The sequence below is a fragment of the Hipposideros armiger genome, unplaced genomic scaffold (genome assembly GCF_001890085.2).
Source record: "Hipposideros armiger isolate ML-2016 unplaced genomic scaffold, ASM189008v1 scaffold_44, whole genome shotgun sequence".
In the NCBI taxonomy this organism is placed as follows: domain Eukaryota; kingdom Metazoa; phylum Chordata; class Mammalia; order Chiroptera; family Hipposideridae; genus Hipposideros; species Hipposideros armiger.
The window spans coordinates 1,766,019-1,791,999 of NW_017731394.1; the positions used below are offsets into that span (position 1 = coordinate 1,766,019).

At 42.2% G+C, this 25,981-nt stretch overlaps 1 protein-coding gene across 4 annotated transcripts in view; it reads left to right on the forward strand.

Moving 5' to 3' along the window:
• KIAA1549L (KIAA1549 like) overlaps positions 1-25,981 on the forward strand; it is a 259,088-nt gene that overhangs the window by 124,046 nt on the left and 109,061 nt on the right. For 3 of the 4 annotated variants that reach the window (XM_019639559.1, XM_019639557.1, XM_019639558.1), the window contains exons 2-4: positions 21,723-22,067; positions 22,842-24,311; positions 24,682-25,302. In XM_019639559.1, coding sequence (XP_019495104.1) covers positions 21,723-22,067; positions 22,842-24,311; positions 24,682-25,302 — 2,436 coding nt within the window. The other variant, XM_019639556.1, reaches the window with a different exon arrangement.

The window sequence follows — 25,981 nt, forward strand, 5'->3', positions numbered from 1 at the left end:
CTGGCGTCCCAAGCCAACTCCTAACCAATGCGCCACTCGGCCAGCCCCTGGCTTCAGTTTCTTCATGTATAAAATGAGAGGACTGGGGCATATGGCTTCCTTTCAGCTCTTTGATTCCATCTTCTCTTTGGGAGAATTCAACTCTTAAATGACAAATGAGAGGGTAACTTGTTTTCTGAGGTGAGACCAGTGAGTTATGCCACCTTCTCTGTGACCTTAACACCCCAAAGCAGAGTCTCTACCTACTCGGTTTCCATCGCTCTGCTGCATTGGATTTGTAATGATTTGTTGGCACATCTGTCTTTCCCACATACTTGACAGACAGACTCCTTCCTTATCTTCTCAGCATTAGAAGGAAAGGCCAAACCTACCCTGCATGATTTGCAAACAGAAAATACCAAAGCAATCGTCTAGGCCCCACATTAGTTTCCGTTGGTGCATTTTACCTCCACTGAACCTGGCACCTGCTCCCTCCTTATTCTCGTTCCTCACTCCATCACCAAAAAAGATAGCTTATTTTATTTCCAGTGGTAATGGGACCACATCAGATAACATTTGTGATGTTCAAGAAGTCCCAAATCAAGCAAGCTCACATGTTATAACAAAGACGAACCACTGCTGTTGTTAAGCATTAGAGAGGAGCCTCTCTGGAAATAAAGGTTAATGTTCATTTTCACGGTGAAGTATCAAAGGGTCATAAGAAGCGATAAAATTTTCACAGTGTTTACGCTGCCTCCTCCAGCTCGGCCTGTGTTCAGGATCCCGTCTAAGGCAGGAGGTGTGTGATTTAGAGCCTCAGCTGATCTGCATAATCCATTAAAATGTCACTTTTTCAATTGCAGAAGCTGTGCCTCTGAAGTGCACACCTGCTGCTGCTGTGATTTATAGCCAGGACACGGTGTGATTTTGTTTGGAGTGAATATAGCCACCTCTGCCACCCTGGGCCGCCCTCAGTAATGTCACTCTGATCATCCTCGGAAATGAGGCAAGCAGAAGTGACTCCTCCACCAGGAAGTTCTGTATTTGCCTCTTAGGCACCCGGGGGACTCATTTCTGTTCTTCAGAAATGGTCATGCTGGTGTCATGTTTCTATGGGGTTGGGGGAATTCTATATGCAGCATCCAATTAGAGTGGGTTTTGAGGGAGGCTTTGGAAATTGTAGAGAAATGGAATCTTATGCTGGAGGGATAGGCATGTTTCCTCATGGGGTGGGGTGGTGGTGGTTTGCAATTGTACATAAGCTTTGGACGGTCCGAGTCTTTAGTTGCTCGTATCACTCTCACTAGCTGATGAGAGCTGGGCTCTTATTGGAAGGCTGCAGGGGTAACATCATGGAACCACAGAAGAGAGGACAGCTGGGCTTGGTGAGAGAAGAACTATCAGATCAGGGCTGGCTATCTCTGTTTCTATTGTTTGTCTCTGCCTCTATCTCCTTCTTTCTTCTCCCCTCAGAGTCTCTCATTTCTACTTCTCTCTGGTCCTCTCCTTTCTGTTTATCTGAAAACTTTCTCTGAATCCATGGTACCAATAACCAACCTGAAATGGCAGCACAGAGCCAGTGTCCCATACAAAACTAACTGAAGTGCTCCGTGACCCAGGGATACCCTGGTTGCTGGGAGGCCAAGAGTGATTGGGCTTCCACTGGAGCAGGTATTCACTCTTGAGCCAATCAGAATTGGGTTTGGTAGTGAACCAAATTCATGTTTTTAGGAAAGGGCATTTCTTAGAGAAGGGACGGTGTGCTGGACAGATTCAAATGGTGTCTTGTACAGCTGGACAAAATCATGCCCATTTATCAGTCATTTACCTTGTGTAGGACCTTCTACTCCTAAAAATGAAAATCAAAACTGCCCTAACTATTCCATATAGTTTTACTCATGCCCCACTCTAAGTTATCTGGACAGACAGTTGTCCAAGGAGGTAAATGACAAAGGAAGATGAAGCTACGGTTCTCTCTGCACCAGTTACAAGGGTACCTCACTAGAATGGCTGAGTCATGATGCAATGTGAGCTACACAACTGCTCTTCACTGTTCCAGATATCTCTCTTGAGGCACCTGGTTTACTGAAAAACTGACAACCTGGAAGAGCATTGGAGGTTTATCGCTTTAGAGATTACACATCAAACTCAAGGAAGAATAAACTCTGCAAAACTAGAGTGCTATTTTTTGCAAAATCACCCAAAAAAATCTGAAACAATGAAAAATTTAGTTTGGAGAATTATTTTCCCAGAATGTATAGTAGAAGCCATGGACTGATAAACTCTTTGGAAACCGCGTGATTAACAGGTCTGCGCTGACCAGTGCTGGCCTTGGTGACATCTTAGCAGGAATTTCCCTCAATGTTCTCATTTTCTGGACCAGATGTAGAGGATTTCAGTGACAATGCAATCCCTACCAAAGTGAATTGTGTTTTAAAAGATTTTTTTAAAATAAAAAAGATTATTTTGCTTTCATACAAGGAAACTATAGAGTAGTCCTTCAACAGGCTTTGCCTAAGCCCTTGCTGGTGTTTTATTTAATCACAGTTTTATGAGCTCTTCATACACCACCAGCCAATTTTACAGCCCCAGAGTCTTGATCAGGCACTGATTTTTCCTGCAGTTGATTTTAATGTCTTTACCATCTGGGATTTTTAGTAACTTGTGAATAGCAAATGGATGCCATGTTCTCAGGATTTTGCAGCCTAAACTCTAGGCTTGTTGTGCATGAAATGCGCGGTAATAAATAAATAGCATAAACTTGTTTCACATTCGTTTATGAAGCTAATCTTCAAAATACATTTTAAGTAGCTGCTACTTTGTTTGATTTCCTAAATGCCTTACTTGGTGGATGAAAGGCAGTAATATATTATTGCAAAGGTTAGCATATTAATTTGGATTTTCTGAGAACATTTAACCTTTAATAGGATACCATTTCTCATCTCTCCCTCTCCCACAGCAGTGTTGCTGGGTTCATAGAAAATGGAAACCAACCAGCGTTCAGTTGACCTAACCATGGGTCATATTTGCTTGCAAGGAACAGAACCCACTTGAAGTAATTGAAGCAAAAAAGGCTAATAGTTTGGAAAGCATTCAAGGGCACATCACAAAATCCAGTGGTTTAGAGTATAGTCGAGTCCCCCTAAAATGTGGAACCAGAGCTGCTAATCTCTATGACTTTCTTTTCTCAAGGTCACATGGTCTCTCACCCCATCAGCTTCTTATATCTGTTTCATTCTTCTCTATCTTCACTTCAGCATCCTGTGTTTTGGTGTATATGTGTGCCAAATATGGCTTCCTGTATCACTTCCCTAGTCAAGCACCCAATATATGATAAGTGTCTCCAAGTCCCAGTTACAAATTCCTGGGGAAAAGTTCAATTAACTTTTCAATAACTCACACCAGTTATCCATTCTGGATCCAAGCATCTGATCCTCATTCACATGAACAGTGGTCTACTCAGCGGGGCTATGACAGTCTTTGCTCAGGGATGGAGTGGGGAGGTGTGTGTGTGTGTGTGTGTGTGTGTGTGTGCGCGCGTGCGCACGCGCACGCGTGTTACAAATAGGTTTTCTCATGGCAAGGAAGTGGGGAGAGGGTGAGGAGGAAATCACCAGTATCTTTGATTCACCAGGTATGGAAAGAGCTTATTTGCCTGCCAGCTGTAGCCTGGAAATCATATCTGTTTTCTGGCCCATCTCTATTAATCATGCTGATCTTTTCCTCTTTTTTCATTTGGTCTCTCAGTTATTCTTTAACCTCCTCTCTTTGCTCTGCTCACTTCATTTTCTCTTCTCTGTCTCTCAGTTGCATGCTTCAGAAAAGTAACATGATGCATCTGGTGGTGGAAAGAACACTATCACAGGGAATCCAAGGCTAGCCCCTAGTTCAGACTTGCCCAGTGCTAGACCTTAGGCAAGTCACTTAACCACCCTTGGCCCTGGTTTTGTCTTTTGAAAATGAATGGAGCTAGGCTAGATGCTGGAAGAAACCTTAGAGATCACCTTGCCTGGGATGCTAAATACCTGTCTACTCCTGCTGGCACTCTAGAAGCATAGCATCCATGGCAGACATTACTAGTTGATTCCAGCACACCTCCCTGCTGATTCAGGACTGTGCTTAGAATCCATCACAACTTCCAGACAACCAGTATCAATCAGTTGGAGGTGACCCACCTTTGAAATGTAACCAGTTAGTTATTTCTAAGCAACAAAACAAGGCCCAGATGTCTACCAACTTTTCTTCCTCTTACCTTTCTTAGTGGGATGGGATATGTCAAGCCATTCTTCCTAATTTCCTGAAATTTTAAAGGAAAAAATAAATGCTTTCCTCTGACCTTTTCTTCCTAATTTTCATCCTTTTACAAAAACTCTTTTTACTTCATGATGTCCTTCCAACCCAGCCTTTCATTTCTCCTGTGGTTGAAGAATTGACAGTTCTTTCAACAAAGATGTAGAATCAGCCATGTTTGTCTGACAGCTTCAGAATTAGACTGGCTCACTTTGTAACTGTGTGGTGGCAGGCAACAGTGAGAGTTATTTTACTTCTTGAAAATATGTTTTCTGCAATTATATTTGGACTGAAAAAAGATCCTCGCATTCTCAGCTCCAATTATATTCAATGTTCTAATTGCTGTTACCCTCAAATATGATACTGAGTGAGGTCACATCTCCAATTCACATTTCTCATCTATATTTACAAATGATACAGCTTTGGGACATCTGCTCTGCCCATGGAACACTCATTTTTGCAGTTGATGCAGCTGTAATGGCTGGTGGCAGAATTGTTTCCTCGATGACAGTGCTAGGAACATCTCTTCCTTTCTGCCTTTCCTGTGTGATGCTGTTTTTAAAGTTGCCTTCTGGAGTTCATTTCTCCAGGAGAGATGGACTTAAATTTCTACGGCAGCATATTTCTATTATTTCTGCTGATAGGCTGCCTCCTGGAATAGTTGCTGATGGCAGCGTTCATGTGGCAGGGCCACCTTATGTAACAGCTATGCAGGTAGGGGAGCTGTGGGTCTAGAAAGAAAGGAGAGGAATGCAAATAGAAGGATGAAGGGAAACTTTTGTAAAATGAGACATAGGATACAACCTATGACTCTAAGATATAGGAGCACAGAACTGGCTTTCTAATAAAAAGAACTCTTAGTGTTGGTAGAGAATTGGCCATTCCATTTTATTCGTCCTTGGAAAGGGGTGGTGCTCTAGGTGAATGAGGAAGAGTGGGGGTACAGTTCATACAGACTGCATTTAAATGCTTTTTTGTTGGTGGTGTTTACTTCCCTTTTTAAAATATTTTAAATCAATAATAGAAGTGAGGACTTACATACATCCATTTCTGGAGCCAACTGTCCATTTGCAGGAAATGAAGAGGATAAAGGAACACGTTGAATTGTACCACGAGTATACATCTGCCCTGTTCAGACTGTGGGAACTCTACAGGTTAAGGGACCCAGGTTTTTCATCAGATGCCTTGTAAGGGAACCAAAGCAATGGAAGGTAGAGTCTGGAGATTAAAAGAGAATTAAAAGATGTAGCAAATTTTTTGTTGTTGTTGGGCAAGATTAATCTATGTCTAGGGTGACAACTCTTTACAAACCGTCTCTTGTTTTAAATCATGGTGTAATTAATAGGCTCTTATATATGACTTGATTTTTCCCTTTTATGTTACAGAGGGGTAACATGGGGCCCAATCAGGCAAAGTGATTTGCTTCACATCTAAAAGGAGCCCAGATCCCCAAGCGCATGTGTGAGGTGTCTACTACTTTCCCTGAGTACGATCTTTATCATACCTTATTTTTATCTTTGAGTTCATTGAGATAGATAAAATCACAGCACAGTCGACTACATATTGAAGACTACTCTGTGTTAATCTAGTCTGTTCATTGCTTTTCAGGCAGAATTGGCTCTGACTTTGTCCTATATATAGTGGCTGTAAGCCCAGGAAGTATGACATCCTCTGACTTTTGGATTCACTGGATGAAGTTTTTCTTTTGCTTTCTGCTTGCTCTGATATTATAAAGTCAATTGTCAGTTCCATTGTTTAGCACTATTAAAATGTTCTACAGTTACATTTAAAGGTATAAAATAATCCCTACCTCTGTTATTAAATTTCATTTTTTCCCAATCGTTCTTCTGGCACTGATTAAAATTACTTATTTCCACAGATATAGCATTTTTGTTGGTGAATCCACTTTTACATAGACTGGATGTTTTGAAAATGGGAATTATTTGATGAAGGTCAGCATGAAAAATAACCAGTTAACATTGCAGAATTCTGAATAAAGACATGTATATCACTACCACACAAGCAATTTAGTCAATAAAGTCACCCTACTAAAATAGATTTAGGGTTAAATTAGTCAATATTTTAATCCGGTTTGATAGAAAATAGATTTTAATGAAGTCTCTATAACAAAAATGTTGATTTCTATATACTATATTCTCTATTTGTCATTGATTATTTTTATTTTTGAAAAGAGCCAGGATTTCAGGCTCAATTACAAGTAATTAACAACCCAACCAAGGTACCACAAGAAACACTGAATTTCTCTTGGTATTTGTAAGAAGTCAACATAACATGCTACTATTTCACCAGTAATGGTTCTAACAATTATTTAATGAGAAAACAATCGTGTTAGCAATTCAGAGCAGAAGATAGAATTGTATGCTATTTATCTTGAGGATAATAGTGTATGTTTTTAACTTCAAGAAGCTGTATAATGATATTGGAGCAAGAGGTATGCAAAATCACAAGCTGGAGATACTCTTGACCTGAGAGGAGCTGCTCTTTCTTAAGGGACCATCAAAGAAAGAGTTTTGCATCTCTTAAAAAGTCTTCATGTGGGGGCCAGCCAAGTGGCTTAGTTGGTTAAGAGCTTGTTCAAGAGTGCAAGCTCTGAGCAACAGGGTCACCGGTTCAATTCCCACATGGGCCAGTGAGCTGCGCCTGAGCTGAGTTTCTGCTGAGCAGCCAACAGGTGGCAGGATGGTTCAGCTGGTAAGAGCATGTGCTCCTAACAACAAACTTGCCTGTTCCAAATGGTGGGCTATGCCCACCCGCAACTATGGAACACAGCGCCTTGAGCTGATTGGCGCAACTGGACTTGGAGCTGAGCTTGCTGCGCCATCCACAACTAAGATTGAAGGACAACAACTTGGCTGTTCCCCTTCTCCCAATTCCCCAACACTGTTCCCCTTCCCCAATTCCCCAATAAAATCTTTAAAAAAATTTTTTTTCATGTTTGCGGATTTTCCTTGACTAGAAAAATCAGACTAGCCCCTCTCAACCCTTAGTGTCAGAATGTTTGTGGAGGCTGCTGCTCCCATGTCAGGCCCTCCTCACATGGCCTCCCCGCCTCCCCCACTCCAATGGTAACAGGTGTGAAATGCCCTTCTCAGTGGTACTTACCTATGAAAGGAAACTTCAGGTCTTCTTCAAAAAAGGTAGATCGTTGGTTTTCAGACTTGGATAGCTTGTATACTAGTAAAATAAAGAACTTTTGAAGTCCAGTTTATATTTGCTAACTTTTAATTTTGTCAAGTAAGGGCCAGAGCAGAACAGTAGCTACACCTGCTATCATTTTTATTTAGAAAAGAAAGGAAATCTTGACACTAAAAATTGAGGATAGTCCTTTAGATCCAGAAAACCAGTTGGTGAAAACACACACACACACACACACACACACACACACACACACAGTTATTTTTCTTGTTTTGTCTTGGTTGGGTGAAAACTTTGCTTTGGATTAGAGTTTGAACTACCACTTGGAAAACTGTGCTAAGCAATTTAATTTTTAAAAATGACATCTTTAAAAGGTAGACCTTTTTTAAGTTCCTTAAAAATGTTAAACACTTTGGGGTAGGGACTTCATCCTATGTGCTGCTCTGTATTGAGGCAGGATATATAAGAACACATGGTTAAGGAATTAAGGGATTTATTATACACACACACACACACACACACACACACACACACACACACCTGGAAACAACCTCACAGACACACCCAGAAATAATTTTTAATTTGGGTATCCCATAGCCCAGTTAAGTTGTCGTATAAAATTAACCATCACAAGCACCCTCCTGATAGCATTGTGAGGATTAAATTTTGTCCTATTTGTAAATACTTAGAAAAGTGCTCGGCTATAGGAAACATTCGGTAAGTGCTGGTGTCTGGCACATATTAGGTACTCAGCAGATTTACTGAATGAATGTAGAAAGGATAACTTCCATGTCTGTGGTAGGATACTTTGACTGTGGACTCTTGTCTTGTAAGTAGGTGGCGGTTAGGCAGACACACACAGCATCTCCTTTCTGACTGCCACCAAGTGGTGTGCAGTTTGTCCTGGGCTTCTCCTGGAGAGGAATAGAATCTGTATTGGGTAGACCACATGGGGAGAGTACCAGCATAGAAACCCTCTCTCTATAGGCACCCCTAGTTCTGGCCAGACATCTTGAAACTCTGTTGCTAGTCACAGATTGGCCTGAAGAAGACTGGAGGGAGAAAGGAAAATCCACTGCCAATACTGAAAAATCATGTCTAATGATTTGGGTTATTACCAGGTAAGCATTGGGAAATAGAAATGGTACTTTTTTGATGGAATAAATTGGAACTTAATATAGATAGATCTTATTATTTTATACCAAATGAGAAAAAATGTAGTGAGAAATGTCTAAATTATAGATTTTAAAAAAATAAATACGATCTTGATGTGACCACATATGTAAACACTAAAGGCAAATGAATTATAGGTGAAAATTATTTGCTATGGAACATAATGGCTATCTTTTTGAGTACAGGTGCTACTAAAGAGTTTGAAAATTATTTACCAAGAATAAATATTTTCTTTTTCATCTCAGAAGCAATCAGTTTAATCATTATTCAGTCCTAATAGAGTTGGTTGATAATTTCTTTTTATAAGAATCTGAGTGGGCTGGTCGAGTGGCTCAGTTGGTTAAGAGCTCGCTCAAGGGTTTGAGCTCTGAGCAACAGCAGTTCATTTCCCAGCCTGAGCTGAGTTGCCGCTGAGCTGCCAACAGGTGGCAGGATGGCTCAGCTAAAAAAAAAAAAAAAAAAAAGAATCTGAGTTAACAAATTCTGAAATAGTGATATTCATAATAATGAATTTAGACTTCTGTAGTAAAACTTATGCCTAAATCAGTCATCAATGAATATGAACTAAGAGTTAAGAATAATATTTTTTATTAATATTGGCAGCATATTCTGCTTCTTTGACCCCACATAGATACTTTCAGGTTTTTAGTGTCTAATGATAAGAAGAACATCAGTATCCATGAAGCATCACACTGCCTTTTCCAGTAGAACATTTTTTTTATATGTTTCCAGTTGGGGTGTGTGTGTGGGGGGAAGCAATCAAATTATTGATATTATCATTTTACCTAAATTAGCTTAATGTTCCAAGATGGCCTTCGAGCCAATCAGTATAATAATGAGGGCCATTTACATTTATTACAGCACAATTTTTCTAGTGCTCACCCCTATGCTATCTCAAGTGAGGTGCATCGATGGAAGAGTTCAAGAATAAGTCTGCTAAAATACACTGTGAAACAAGCAAACAGGAGCAGCGTTTGCCAGTTATATAATGACAAAGACCATGTTTTCTGATTTCATAATGGATTCAGTCCACCCATCTGCTCTCGGGATTTTCTGAGTCTGAAATGGCTCAGGGCAATGCCTGTAAGCTCTGTAATAAGATCTAAGCTAGCATTCCCTCAAGGTGTTCTTCAGTCAGAGCTGTGCTTCCTTGGGATGTTACGTGGTATCATACAAAACAGAAAAAGAAGAAAAAGCTCCACAGTCGACTAGTTGGGGGATTCTCTAGATTCAACAGAACTTTTCTTCCACACAGGACTTTTTAGGGCCTTTAGTGTACTGTCTGCACTGTCACTCTCCCATAAGAGATTTCCTGAACTATTTTGAATACAGAGCCTTTTTTTCACCTCAAATCATTGCATGGGACCAGTTTTTATTAGAACAGGTGTTCTGACATGGTTACCTTTGCTCATTTTCTGTTTTAGAGAATGTCAGGTTATCTGGATGTTCTTAATATAGGATGTTTTTTTCATGCTAATGACATATCCTATGAGATGCAAAATGAATGAGAAGGTCTCTGTCTATCATGAGCAATGATGTAGATGGTGCCAGGTTGAGACTGCAGATGATAACCTTTAGGAAAACATGACGAGTCCAGAGTTTGGCCTAGGATCATGCTATTTGGTCCTTAAATTCAGTGAAAAGTCTTACATTCTCTTTTTGTGTGTATGGATGTTTTGTGCATGTGTTTGTATATGTGTTTGTCTTGACTGTCACAGAGTTTATAAAATGTTTATTTATTGATAATTTATGCATTAAGTAATTTGTTTATACACAAATCCTGAATTTTTATATAACTGTATAAATGTGATCTTAGAGTATACATAGGTTTCTATTTTTTATTGCAATCTTCCCCCACACACTTATTTTTGCGTGGCTGCCCTGTATTCATTTACACCTTTTGATCATTGTTTATTTGTTTAATATATCTTTATTGGATTTTGATATTAAAGCAGGACTGGTTTCATAAAACAAATTGGGGACATTTTCATCTATTTCAAAAACCTGAATTAGTTTCATAACATTAGAATTACCTATTTTTAAAAAATTAGATAGAACTCAGCTAATATACCTAATCCTGGCACCTTTTTCAATAGTGGCTTGTTTTTCATATATTAATTTGTTTAGTTTCTTTCATTTCTGGATTAATTTCATTATCAAAATTACTCTCATATACATATAATATGAGAATCTATATATGAGAAGCACTTGTTCTGTTTCTGCTTTCTCCTCTCAGCATCTCAGCTATAGTTGTAGTAAGATTTGTAAGGAATCCTCATGGGAAAGTGTTCATCTTGCAGCTATGCTGAATAAGTCATCTCCAGCACCACATGGTTCCTTGTAGAAATAAGCAGACTTCAGGGGAGAGATCGAATGCAGAAGCTCAGTGGGTCTTACTAGTGCTAAGAAAGCCAGATGGATTACCCAGGTACTCACTGGAGAATTACGGTTGGAGAAAAGGGATTCATTGTGAGAAGTGTGAACTATTCCCAACAAGACAGAGTAAATTGACCACAAACGTGGGAATATAAGAATTTATTTTTATCATAATTTAAAAAAGATATGACTCTGAAACTACTTAATTAGATTTTGTGCTCCTTGATGATAATCTTGATAAGTAACATTTATTGACCTCTGACCACATACCAGGATGTGTTCCAAATACTCTACGTGGATTAATGCCTTTAAACCTCAGAACAGCCTGGGAGAGAGCGATTGTTACTGTCCTCATCTTAGAAAGGAGGAAACAGGCACAGAGAGGCACATAACTTGCCTAAATTCACACAGCTGGAACAGGCATTCAGACTATGAACCCAGCTGCTCTGACCCCAGATTTCACATCCTAAACAGTGACATTTGACCATCTTCCTGATGAGGATTACAGTTTGCTAATCTTTTTAAGGGGGTGACTATCAGATAAAGCATTCAATATGCATTTGTGGGATAAGTGTTAAATGGTTGAGCAAATACGGGAAATAATTGGCTATAATACTAAGCAGAAAAGGAAACATACTCTAATGGAGCTAAAAAAGAGCTGTGGGAACAACGACATCTTTGGGTTTTTTTTATTAGTTTCAGGTGTACAAAACAACATAATGATTAGACATTTACACACCTCACAAAGTGATAACCCCAACAAGACTACTACCCCTCTGACACCGTACATAGCTATTCCAATACCATATATATATATATATATATATATATATATATATATAATTTAATTATAGGTGACATTCACTATTATTTTATTTTAGTTTCAGGAGCAACATCTTAATTATGGATCCATTACTTAGAATTGGTTTACATTTAAACCTTTCAACGTGGTGTGAAGCCTAGTAACATGCTGCCTTTTTGCCCAACTCTCTAAGCCCCTATCACTGCTTTCCTTTAGGTACAGACTTTCCTGTATCTCCAGTCTTTCTTACCTAATAGATTTAAGTGGCCTCCACTCGCCTTAGGGCCATTAAAATGAAATAGTAAAAAAAAAATTTTTTTAATTGGGGAATTGGGGGAAGGGGAACAGACAAGTTGCTGTCCTTTTGTTCTTCAGTCTAGTTGTGGAGGACGTTGCTTCACTGGCCCAAGTTGGCACCATCATTGCGCTCTTCCCAGGCGAGGCACATCAGTCGCCGGCTTCTGGACGGCTGCTCACGCTGGCTGCTGACTACACACGGTAGCCCATGGCAACCCACTGCCACAGTGGCTGCAGCCTACGCCATCGCCAGCGACTCACGGCAGCCCAGCTCCAGGTTAAGCTGTTGTTCAGCATCTTAGCTGTGGAGGGCAGTGTCACTGGCCCTCATATGTGGGATCCGAACCAGGGTCCTCTGGCGTCCCAAGCCAGCTCTTAACCATCGCGCCACTCAGCCGGCCCGAAATAGTAAAGATTAATATGAAAATTTGGAAAGGTTTCCTAGTAGGATTGTCCCAATTATGAAGGTCAGTTATTGGTGGTTCATTGTATTTTTTATGGTTGAGTTTATACCATCTTGGTGGATGAAGTTTTCACAGTTACAAATGACCCCATCAGAAAGATCAGATGGATGCCAGGGCAAAGAAGGGGGAGAGACATCCCAAGTCCCATGGATTTACTTCTCTTGATGCAGATGATCTTTTTTTAATTAAATTTATTGGGGAGACATTGGTCAGTAAAATTACATACGTTTCAAGTGTGCATGTCTATAATACCTCATACATCATCTATATATCACATTGTGTGTTCACCACCCAGTCAGTTCTTCCATCACCATATTTTTTACCCCCTTTACCCTCTTCTACCACCCCGCACCCCGCTTACCCTCTGGTAACCACTGAACTGTTGTCTGTGTCTATGAGTTTTTGTCTCTTTGTTTGTTTGTCTTGTTCCTTTGTTGACACATATGAGTGAAGTCATATGATTCTTGACTTCTTCTGTCTGACTTATTTCACTTAGCATAATAATTTCAAGATCCATCCATGTTGTCATAAATGGCACTATTTTATCTTTTCTTACGGCAGAATAGTATTCCATTGTGTATATAGACCACATCTTCTTTATCTAATCATCTATTGAAGGACACTTTGGTTATTTCCATGTCTTGGCCACAGTAAATAATGTTGCAGTGAACAGCAGATGATCTTCTATGTGTGTGGTGCCCTACTTCATAAGAGGAGGTCATTGTGCCTGTCCCACCTGCCATATAGGGGCTGCGATGACAAAATTGGAAGGAGATGAGGCCATTAATGATAATACTTAAAATTTATAAACAATCTGTATCTTAACAGTTTGGGGATGGTTAAACAAATAATAATACACACCATGTCTTAGTGTTATGCAGATTTATCCAATATAGGAAATACTTTAACATAATGTTAAAAGAGAAAAAGCAAGTGCAAAGTTGGATGTGCAGTGTGGTCACAGGTCTGTAAAGCAAGCAAACAAAAGCTTTTCCAAGAATGAAACCTGGACATATAATTCACCCCAGTATGAATCCTGGTTCTCTCAGTGTGGGACATGCAAGAGAAGGGGGCTGAGGGAGGTGTGGGGTTCTTTTTCTTCTACTTTTGCAGCTTTTCTAAATTTTCTGTAATGATCACGTAAACCGAGATTTTTAAAAAATGAAAGTGAAATTGTGTATAATGGGGGAAAAGTCAATGTTATTTTTAAGCCTCTTTCACAAAGGATTTGAAAGCAATAAACTTTTTTTAAAAAAGAAAACAGCTGTGAAAGAGCTTCGATAGTTAAAATGCTTCTGTAGAAGCAGTAAACAGCATCTTTTATTTGCTGGCATTGCTTCAAGGAATGGCAATTTGATTCTATTAACTGGTGCATTTCGTTTTAAAAAGCCCCAAGAGATCATCTTAGGCAAGAATGTCCCAGGCGCCAGACTTCAGAACTGTTGGGTGCGGGGTGAATGCTTCAGCATAGCAATGGCGCTTAATCCATCTCTTTTGACCTCCTGGGAATCGAAGCCTGACAGGTCTCTGTGATTTAGAGCTGTGCTCAGTAATGTTTGCCTAAACAGCACCAAAGAGAGACACATTGTCAAACTCAGGCGAAAGAGGCAGGTACTATGTGGACTCCAATCTGCTGAGGTCCCTCTGGGAGGTCAGAGCCCACCCATATCAAGATATGGAGGAAGACCTACTCCTTCCCACATGGAGCAAAGTTAAAGGAATTGAGACATAAACTTGACTACAGGGTCACTTGCTGTGTGACCTTGGCCAAGCCAACACTTGACCTCCCTGAGCCCTGGTTTCCCCACCTGTACAATGGGGATAATAGCCTGTATCCTCTACCTCACACGTACTAGGAGGAACAAGGTGAGATGAGGGCATGAAAATATTCTGCAAACTATAAGTGGTTCCACAGATGTGTGGGGTTGTGACAATGCATGATCTGCAGGCATTTCTGAGTTCTGAATGACGTCCAGGTCCTCTGAAGATGCCCTGGGTAGGATTTGTATGACTACCCATTCTTGTTTCCTTGAGCAGGGAAGAGCCGAGGGTATTCAGCTTGCTTGCTTTCACTCGTTTCCCACATAAATCCATCTGCCCCTATCGTTCTTCATCCAGCGCCTCCTTAAATCTTTTACCATTTAAGGTACTTCCCTTTAAGATTCTTTAGATTACCAGTCCCTTTGTGGGAAACACTGTCAGTATGCCTGAACACAAGGTAATTGTTCAGTTGTCCCTGGAATGGCTCATATTTGTAAATGTTCAGAAAGGGGAGCCTGTCTGGAGCTTGTGCAGAAACACACCACTGGTCTCTGGCATGTGGGACATACTTTTGCTTTCTGTGCATTTTTTGAAGACCATTACCATATTTTCAGCAAAAAATAATCCATGTGATTCTAAGTAGAAGAAAGTTATGGGAGGTATTAGGTGGGGGTAGAGATTGGAGAATCAGTGGGACTTTATTGATAAAAATCAGAATTCAGTAATTTGATGACAATGATGTGGCTTTTTTTCCCCATGAAAATTGGGATTCAAACAGAAGAGTACAACCTGTTTCACAGCAACAGTCCAATGTGTCTGCTGCTCTTTGGTGCTGTGGCTTTGTTTCTACCCTTGCAAAGTCCTGTGTTCTCTTCAGATAACTTCCTCCGAGTCCCAGGTACCATTTAGAATTTTCATTTCTCACCTTGTTCTCCGTGATATTCCAAACAGATATATTCACTTGGGCTTCTTTTTTACTGCCTTGATCGCAACTTTTTGCCATCCTTCATGCTATTCTGCAGCCATGATACCTCTTGCTCCATCTCTTCCTCCTGTACTCCCACATCACTGCACATCCTTCGGCAGTTCCTTACTTCCTACCTGTATTAGTTTTCTATTGCTGTGTAACAAATTACCGCATACTTTGTGACTTAAAACAATGTTCATTTATTATCTCCCTGTTTTCATGGGTCAAAAGGTTGGGCACAGCTTATCTGGGTCCTCTGTGCGAGGTCTCACGAGGGGGCAATTATGGTGTTTGCTGGGCTGTGTTATCATCTGGAGCCACGGATGGGGAAGAGTCCACTTCCAAGTTCATTCAAGTTGTTTACAAAATTTATTTCCTTGTGGCTGCCAGATTGAAGGCCCTGACTTCTTGCCGGCTGTCAGCTGGAGGCCACCTTCTGTTCCAAGAGGCCATTCATAGTTGCTAGAGATTGTTGTAGAGGCCACCCACATTTCTTTGCCACATGGGCTTTCCCAACATGGCCTCTTAATTCATCAGGTCATCAAGGAGAGTGGGTCTGCTAGCAAGATAGACTCTTATTTAAGATACTGTAATCACAAGAGTAACATCCCATCTCCTTTGCCATATTCTATTGATTAGAAGCAAGATAGAGGTTCTACTCATTCTGTAGGACAGGGGTCACACAAATGCATGACCACCAAGAGATAGGGATCATGGGGCTGCATTCAACTGTGTCCAACACACCACCTATATTAAACTATTTCGCTGCCTTCCTTTGAGTGTGTTTTAAACTCTCTGCAGTTTGGTTATGGCCTACTTCTCCTAATTTACTTTCTCCTTCTTCTTAATACATACCATCTATCTCTTATTTCCCCCCCCCCTCAAAATTTTTCTTCTCTTCTTATCCCTTCCACGACGCAACTTTAATACAGACATAGTTTATTAGCACAGACATAATTCTAAACTTTTTTGTATAAATCAGAAGTAATTTTTATTGAAATGAAGAGTTCTTTACTGATGTTTGGCTTCTGAATCCTTTTGAGAATCTAATTAAAATGAAAGAGACTCTTCTTAGAAGTGAGGGACACAGCCCAGTACTGTTTCTGTTTTGTTATTGCTATGCAACAAACCACCCCTCACTTAGTGTTGTAAAATAACAACCACCGTATTGTGCTCATGGTTTCAGGAATTCAGACCTAGCACAGTGGGGATGGCTTGTCTCTGCTTCTTGATGCCTGGGGGCTCAGAAAGGAAGGCTCAAACAGCCAGGGTGATTCAAATGACTGGGGGCTAGAATTATCTGGAGGCTTCTTCATTCAACACGTCTGTGCCTGGGCTGGGAGGACTGGGAAGCTTGGCTCAGCTGGGACTATTGACTGGAATACTGACACATGGCCTCTCCATGTGGCTTGGACTGCTCACAGAGTGGTGGCTGAGTTCCAGGAGGAAGAGAGAGAGAGAGCATATGGAGAGCGAGCGTTCCAAGAGACCAAGCGAAAGCTGTCTGGCCTTTTATGATGGTGGCCTTAGAAGTCACATGGCATTACCTCTGCCATGCTCTAATTGGTTGAACAGTCTCCTGCCCACCCAGATTCAGGGGAGGAGACACAGACCCCACCTCTCAATGGGAGGCATATAGGAGAATCTGCAGTCAAACAAAACAATCATATATACAAACCAAATATATTTAAAGGACTGCGTTATCCTGAACTCTGAGAATTGAAAGGCACCATAAAGGATTATCTGCTTTGGCCTCCCACCCATGACTCAACTCTTTACAACTTTCCTGTCATCGCATGCCTGGATCACCGCAGGTGTTTCCTTACTGGTCTCCTGTCATTCGCTCTTGCCCCTTTCCAGTCTGTTCTTCATTCTGTAGCTAGGATGATTGTTCTAAAACACAACTTTCCTGTTGTACATCACCCTCCCTCAACTCCATCCCCCATCACTTCAAATAAAACCTACGACACTCAGTGGTCTGGCCATCACCTAACTCTCCAGCCTTATCTCATGCCATGCCTGTTTTCTTCTCGATCTAGCTATGGTCACCTTCTTTCAGTTTCTTGTACTGTTTATGCTTTTTCCTGCCACAGGGCCTTTGCATATGTGTGTCCCTCTAAGTGGAATGTTTTTCCCTACCCTCTTTTCTTGGTTAACTTCTACCAATTGTTTGGATCTCTGCTTGATAGTCACTTCCTCAGTGATGGACTCTCTGACCACGCTGATCAGGTCACATCCTCATATTGCATGCTCTTAACATCTGTGCATCTGTTAACCGTAACATTTATCATTTTTATGTTTGTGAGAATGTTTAAGTCCACATCTCCCATAAGACGATGAGTTCCATGAAACCATAGACCATGTATTTTTTTTCATTATTTATTCTTTATACCTTACATATAAACATTATAGGTATTATTTTCTAAGTATGAATATTTTTTCATTTTAGAAGTGAAAAGTTTTATTGCAGGTGAAGAATTTGTTATTTCTTTGTTACCCTACATTCCTATTCTCTAGTTTAAGAAGCGCTCCAATTAACTAACTTAGCCTATGGCAACATAAGTATTCTTAAAGAGAAGCTCCTATCCTGTTCCTGCCTAGGCAATATTTGGACTAAGGGCACATCTTTATATTTAATCCTAATTTATATCTGCCTTTAATGATAATTTCAGTCAGTTGATAAGTCTTTGAAGTGTGTTTCTCTGAAATTTCTCATATCAATTTTTCTCTGAATTTAGTGTCTTTTGCTAATTCAATGAACATACTTTCTTCCTTAGCTTTGTGTACATTTTTTTTTAAGTCACTAAGTTCTGAGGTTTCATGTGTTTGGGAAATATCCTGAACATATTCAAGAGTTCAAATATATTTGAGAAATGTTGGCCAAAGTTTAATTAAACCATCCAACATTGATTGACTGAGTTTTTATTACATCCCAGGTACTCTTGTATGTTCCTGATTATGGGACTTCTCTGAGCTTTTATTTGAATGTTGATGTAATGGGCGTATGCCCGGATAAGTTCCAAATCTACTTCTGGTAACAATTTCTGAATAGGCTAGGGTAAATCAGGTTATGCAGCAGTAAAAACCACCAAATTGCAGTGACTTAAAGCAGCAAAAGCTTATTTCTTGCTCATTCTATCTGTACATCTTTTTGACAGCAGAGGGCCTTTACTTATTATAGTCCTTAAGTGACTCAGGTTGGTAGACAAGCAAACATTTTGAATATTGCTAATTTCCTCCTCCTCTTCTTCCTCTTCCTCCACTTCCTCCTTCTCCAGGAATAGCTGATTGAGGTATAATATTGTTAGGGACCTTTTTTTCCTGCAGAGAAAGTAAGTTCTGGATTCTTGCTCCAGCATTTAAATGTTCTAGCCCACAAGTGATACACAGCTTTTAAATGTTCTGCTCACAACTCATTGCCACAACTAGTCAGTTGGCCCCAACCAACCGCAGAGGTATCCAGGAAGTGCAGTCCTACTGTGTGTTCCAAAGGTAGAGAGCCTGAAATGTATGGTGAACAGCACTAATAACTATTCCGTGTGCGTGTAGTACTGTTTGTAGAAACTTTTCTTCATGAGGCATCTTGGAACACTGTGTTTCATAAGGGATCGCTTGGGAAACACTGGATTCTATTCTAGAAACAACCAGAACCAATAGAGGCAAATTCACTAGAAATCATCACTTCAGCATGGAACTTTCCATCAGCCTCCTTAGGCTGTGGCCATTCAGGCAGGTGCAACTCCACCCCAGCCCCCATCACCATTCAACACTAATTCCTCCTGTTTGCAAGACTTTTGTGAGTTTGTGAAGTATTTTGCTGAATGCAAAAGCTACTAAGCCTGTAACATCCTTTTTGAGTTACAAGGCTACTTACTTGAAGCAAGATTAATTTGGCATGACTCTTGAATCCATGAGTTGAACCTATGGTTGAATCTATTTCAATGACAGTACAAAAGAAGAAATGCTACATAGATTTCATGCAAGTAATAAAAATGGATTTGAAAGTGTTCCTGGAAAACATGAAAATGCAAACAACATTACAGGCATGCCTCACTTTATTGTGCTTTGCTTTATTTAGCTTGCATTTTTTACAAACTGAAGGAAAGACCCTCTACCAGCAAAAACAATACCACTTGCTTTATTGTGATACTTGCATTATGGTGGTGGTCTGAAACTGAACCTATAATACTTCTGAGGTATGCCTGTCTATGGATGTTATATTCACTAGTATAAATACCACCCATATGCAGAACCAAACAAGGCTGCATGAAAAGTATGAAACCAAGTCTAGCTAGGAGAGAAACAACATGAACAGGAAAGATTGAGGGATGAAAGCAGTATCAGTCTTCCATGTAAAATTGCAAAACTTCCATGTAAAAGTGACTGAGGATGAACACTTCCTTAGGTTGCATGTGGTAACAGAAATACAATTTCTATTGCAAACCATGAGGCAGTTCCCAAGGAGTGCAGGTACTTTAATGAAATGCTGTGTTAGGCTTTGGTGTCCTGTAGCTGTATATGCCACTTATTTCTGTGTAAGTTGGGTTTTGGATAACAGGCCCGAGGGAATTGGGCCCTGCAGGTAAGGGCTCTCATGATTTTGATCTGGCCATACCGAGACAAAGGAGCTGAAAGGGGCTTTGAGGTCGGCTTGTCCAGGACAAGGGGCTGGTTCTTGCTACATAATGGAGTGAACAAGTCCATTGACTTTAGAGTATATTGGTTTACACCCTGATGTGTTTTAAAAATGACTGAAGACCAATTTCTTGGGTATCTGTAAATCCCAAGAATGAGGAATTTTTAAAAAAGAAAACAAAGAATCAAAAAGAAAAAGTTTTGTGTGATAACTATTATAATTCAGAGTAAAAGACACCCTCTGTCCTTACTTTCCCAAGTCTTAAAAAATGAAACTGAAAACAATAATTCAGAAAACCATCATTGTTTAACTTTTGTGACTGAAGGGGATAGTGCATATTCTAAGAACTCAAATGTTTTAAGATTTCAGGTTTCGTTGCTTGGTTTTCTGGTGGCAGAATGCAAGCGGGGTGGACGGAAGACCAGGTGTTAGTTTGAGAGAAGCAGCATAAACAGAAAACACTGCCCCGGGAGCAAGGAAGGCTTGTGTCTGGACCTGTTTCTGTCCCTAATCAGTTATGTGGCTTCTGGCAAGTGGTGTCCTCATTCTGGACCACAGTGTCCTCTTTTGTTCAAAAAGTTAAAAAAAAAACAGGGGCTTAGAGCCTTTAATGACAGCTCATTTGTGCAGTGCTTTTTTTTTTCTTTTTAACATTCGTTTAGTGCTTTTCTGTTTAGAGAGCCCTTCCTTCCATCTCCATGACTTCATTTGCTCCTCACAGCAGCCCAGCAGAGTACTTAGTGTGCTTATTGCCCCCCCCCCCTTTTCTACAACGGTGATCCACAGAGGCACATACAGCTCCAGGTGGCCCGAGGGCACATGCAAACCCAGATTTTCTGGCTTCCGTGCTTGGCTTGTTTGTTTGTTTCTATCAGACAGTTCTAACATTTTTAATAATGTAGGGAGTTGTAGACATACCTTTTCTTTCTTTTTTATTTTTATTTTAAAATATTATTTAATAGCACTTGACCACCTCTGGGGACATCAGCACCGTCAGCGCCATAGAGCCATGGGAAGAGGGATAGAGAATCACCAAACAGGATGTCATTTCTCTTCCCAACAGTGAAATTTCCAGCTTTCCAATCAGTTATTTCCTTGCCCCCTTTCCTGGGGAGGTCACCACTGTGTCCTGTCTCCTTGCCTTTGTGCCTGTAGCTCTACACATCGGTGATGACAGCGCTCGGGTCTCCGCAGGTGCTCGTAGTGACACAGACCTTGTGAGAGATGTCTCTGGTCCTAGGTTGTTGGATGTGAATAGGCTTTCTTTCAGAGATAGCCTAATCTGAGAGAAATCCCCTTTGCTTTTTGACATGGCTGAATGATAGCGTCAGGAATCCTTTGAAATCCAACAAAATAAGTATGCCCGCTTGGTGCCATCTTTCCAAACATAGGAAATCTGTTATTCTGCTTGACATGCCTTAGGGTCCTAAAATAAGATTTATATTTGGATACTCAGTCCTTTCATTTTGCGTTTTGGGCTTTTGGATGAGGTGTATTGTGGTGTCATTGGACATGGCAGGTAGCAATGTTCGTCTATGATCTTCTGTATTGTGAGTTTCATAGTCCAACCCTCGGAGGTGGTATACAAAAAAAAGGTTTAAAATGCATAAGTATGTCCCACATCTTTGCTTAAACATCACTTCTCACCAACCCTGCCCTGTAGGTTAGCTACATATTTGCATACTTCTCGTTACTTAATTCATAGTTTGAATGTGTTTAATGAGTTTTCTGTGATGGGGTGGAAGAGGTCTCTCCAGGACCTACCCCAGCAGGCGCTTAATGATGATCTGATGTCTGACTGCTCGATATTTCATTTCACAGGAACAGACAATATACAGATAACTGTCCCCCCAAACCCAGAGTCATTTCCTCATGGGCAGTTGTTACCGATTTCACCAACATGGCCTTTCTCAGAAGTCCAGTCTTCCTCAGCAGTGGACAGAATCACGAATGTGCTGGGACCATCCCCTGACAACACAAGCGTGCTGCAGTTTGCCCGAACACCTCCTCCCAAGAAACACCGCAGAGCTAGGGCTCATGGGGACGTCTCTTCTTCCCCTTACCAAGGAAGTGGATATAGCACCTCCCTCGAGCCTTCCAAGGATTCCACTGAGTCTCTGGTCCAACCAGGATCTCAAGGGGGAAAAGGAGCAGCTGCCGTGACAGGTTTGCCTCACACCAGCATGCTCCCCCCATTGTCCACTGTCCCATCAGTGATGTCCTTAAGTGCTGTCCTCCCATCTCAGTCAGTATGGGTAGGGACTCCTTCCATTTCAAAACAGCATCCCCCGAGGTCAGATACCCTCCCACCTCCCCCACAATCTCTGTTCACTTCATGGACTCCTGACTCATCTCGTTCCGTCATCTTTTTTAAGCCAGCTGAGCGACCCACCAAAGTGCCTTTATTCCCTCAAACAGCTCCAACTCACTTCTCTTCAAGTCAGAGTGTATCTAGTCCCCTAAACCCATTTGCTAATGAACTGAACCACACTCCATCCAAAAATGCCCAGGATTTAACAGGCACCCCTCGCCTAAGTTTTTCTGGATCCTCAACAAAACAATATTCGGAGCTGTCTTTCACCAAGGGTCCTCGCTCAGCAGGCTCCCCCACTCCTGAGTTTTTTAGTTCCATGGCAGAACTGACCCATCTGTCTCCCCCTCCCCTAGCACCTGGAAGTCTTTGGCTTCCAGGTGGAACTCCCTCATGGTCAAGGTCGGAAGTGGCTTCAAGTCCTGCATCCCCCCAGCCAGTCGAAGCTGAGGTGGCTGAAAGAGTGCACAATGGGGTGTCTTGGCCAGCTTTGAAGAGTGCAGCAGCGAGCCATGAGGCTGTGCCTTCCCTGTTCCAGACTGCAGAGTCAGTGGCAGTGGAAATGACCAGCAGAAAGCTAGCCCCTGCTACTGCAAATGCCTCTGCTAACCCACTGCGTTTGTCAGCAGCTCCAGAGAATTCCGAAGGGCCCGCCCTTTCCACAGAACACACATCCTCCTTTTTGGTGCCTTCTCCTCTGCCTCTCACCACGGCTGACCAAGGACAAGCCATCCTTCCTGGGGCGATTCCTGCATCACCATCGAATGGCGCAGCGGCAGATTTTCTCTCCACGGCCACTTTCCTCCAGTCGGCACAGAATCATGCCTCGCCCTCCGCCGAACCCAAAATGCCAACTCCTCAGGAAGAGGGCTATGAGGGACCGTCTCCTACTGCAGCCTCAGACTTCCTCCTCTCAAGCCAGTTTCCTAATTTCCTTTCCACGACTTGGACATTTCCGCTGCAGAAAGACGATAGCGCAACGGCTGTTTTAAAGAAAAACGAAAAGGCACATTTGACAGTTGCTCTCCAGATCCTTCCAAGTAAGGAGAGTCCAAGTCTTCACACTGTAAGTGGATTCACCTCTGCTTTTAGCACTGGTCATAGTTCATCTACTGTCGTTACAACACCAAGAACAAGCCTTCCTTCAGAATTACCTCCACGTTCCATCCCCTCCATCCGAGCCACCCAGACCGTTCCCCCATCTCCCAGCTTTTCCAGCAGCAAGCCAGAGACTTATTCAGCGGCAGCAAACCATTCTGAGTTGCCAGTTTCATCTTCCAAACAGGTGACAGCATTTCCCTCCTCCACTGAGGTCTATGATTCCTCAATAATGGGAAATGGGAAAAAGCCAGCAGCCACAGATGTTTTCTGGAGTCCTCTTTCAGCAGAAACTGGATCCCCGTCCACAGAACCACTGCTATCTGGCTTGCTGCAGCAAACAAATTATGATCTAAATGGGCACACAATTAACTCCACAAGTTGGGAAGCTCATTCAGCTTCATCTACTGCTCCCACTGGTTTAACTTCAGCTGTTCGTACAATAAAATCTCAGGATTTCAAAGACCCTGCTCGGCATGTAGCAACTGCAGAAGGCTTTCACGTTCAGGACCCAGTCCTTGATACAAGCACCAACCAGCCGGTCCAACAGTCAGATGTTACTGTGGTTGGAAACCACACAGACGTCTTGTCCACAAGTAATAACCATTCTGGAAGCTTCCAAGCAGCTGAGGTTGAAGATTACCCACCTGCAAGTCAACATGTCTCATCTCATCCCCATCTAGAGTTACCTGCCCATCCAGTACGTTCTCCCTTGCTAACCTCTGTGAGTCTGCCTTCCACAGCTGGCTCACAAGAAATGCTTTCAGATGGAATGGATACAAGTTTCCAAATTTCCAGTAACATCTATCCATCTCCTGTACTAAATGCTTCCGCACCATTCCAGAGTATCCTGAGAGATCACTCTACGGCTGAATCTCCTCTGTCAACCAGTGCCTTGTTCAGGACCCCATCCAAAGTGCTGCTGGCTTCTCAGAGCCCCAAGAAATGGACAGGTGCAGCCACTAATGCAGGTAGTTTGCTTCCTGGTACCCAGAAAACAGGTATGACTGCTTCCGTGGCCAAAGCGTCTTCGAGCTCAGCACAGATACCCAGCTTTGCTCAGAAGGAGCAGACACCCTTTCAGGCTGACGAATGAGTTAGCAGCCCACATAGTCATGTCCTTGATCCTCTGCTGACTTGATTTTTTGCAAAGTATTCAGAATGTAAGTGTCCTTGTTACCAACCATAGCTTTGCTACAAGAGGCATTCTCATTGTGGTTAATTGTCTTTATGAGCCGAAGCTGTTTTGCCTAAATTTCAGAGCACAGAGATTTTTCACCCCAGCAAACCCGTAAGTCCCATCCATTCATCACCACAAGTGATGTGTGCACTGCAGGCCAATGACAAACTTTGCTTTTTCTCTCTTTATAGGGGACCCCTCAGTGTCGTCCAAGGGAGAATCAACAGCAACAGCAGCAGCAGCAGCCACGTTGTTTCTGAGGAAGTCAAGTCCACCAGCACTGTCTGCAGCCCTGGTTGCTAAAAGCACCAGCAGCAGCCCTTTGGCCGTGGCCTCAGGACTAGTTAAGAGCAGTCTGACCACTGCTCTAGCTAAAAATGTCACAGACTATGGAGCATCTAGCCCAAAGGCAACACCAGGGGCAGTCAATCCAGCCTTCTCGATCACACCATCCTACATGTTTGCAAGATCAGCACACACCATGAGCACTCACACAGCCAGGCAAGGGAACATGGCCACTGCCTCTGGCCTGTTGTCCACAACACACCTCCCCAGGAAACCACAGGCCATGCACACAAACTTCCCAAACCCCACCAACCCAGACATGCCCAGGGCGTCCACCACACGCCCACTGTCAATCACAGCAGCCTTGACCTCCATTACCGCACCAGTGAGGGCTACCCGCTTGCCACCTCTGCTGGCAGAAAACTCAGATACTGCTCTTCCCGCTGCGTCGACAGCGATGGTCACGACAGGCAAAATGGCATCCAACCTGGAGTGTCAGATGTCCAGTAAGCTCCTGGTGAAGACAGGTAAGACTCTGCTATCCTGTTGGTTTTTCTTGTTTTTTTGTTTTTTTAAAGATTTTATTGGGGAGTTAGGGGAGGGGAACAACGTTGGGGAATCGAGGAATTGGGGAAGGGGAACAGAAAAGTTGCTGTCCTTTTGTTCTTCATTCAGTCTAGTTGTGGAGGACGTCGCTTCACTGGCCCATGTTGGTATTATCATTGCGCTCTTCCTGGTGAGGCAGATCAGTCGCCGGCCACTGGATGGCCACTCATGGTGACTTTTGGCAGCTCACGCTGGCTGCCGGCTGCTCACGCTAGCTGCCAGCCACTCATGGTAGCTTACGGCAGCCCACTGCAGCCCCACTGCAGCCTACGCCATCGCCGGCTACTCATGGCAGCCCAGATACAGGTCAAGCTGTTGTTCATCATCTTAGCTGTAGAGAACACAGTGTCACGGGCCCTCATATGTGGGATCCGAACCGGGGCCCTGCTGCTCAGAGCTGGTGTCCCAAGCCAACTCTGAACCAATGCGTCACTCTGCCGGCCCTCTGCTATCCTGTATTTACTTGAAAGCAGCAAGCACATAATGGACTCAGAGATACAACAGAATTATTAGATTTCTTTCAGATCAGAGGTTCTCAACCAAGGGCAGTTTTACTCCTGCTCCCCCAGGGGACATTTTGGCCACAACTTGGAGCGTAGG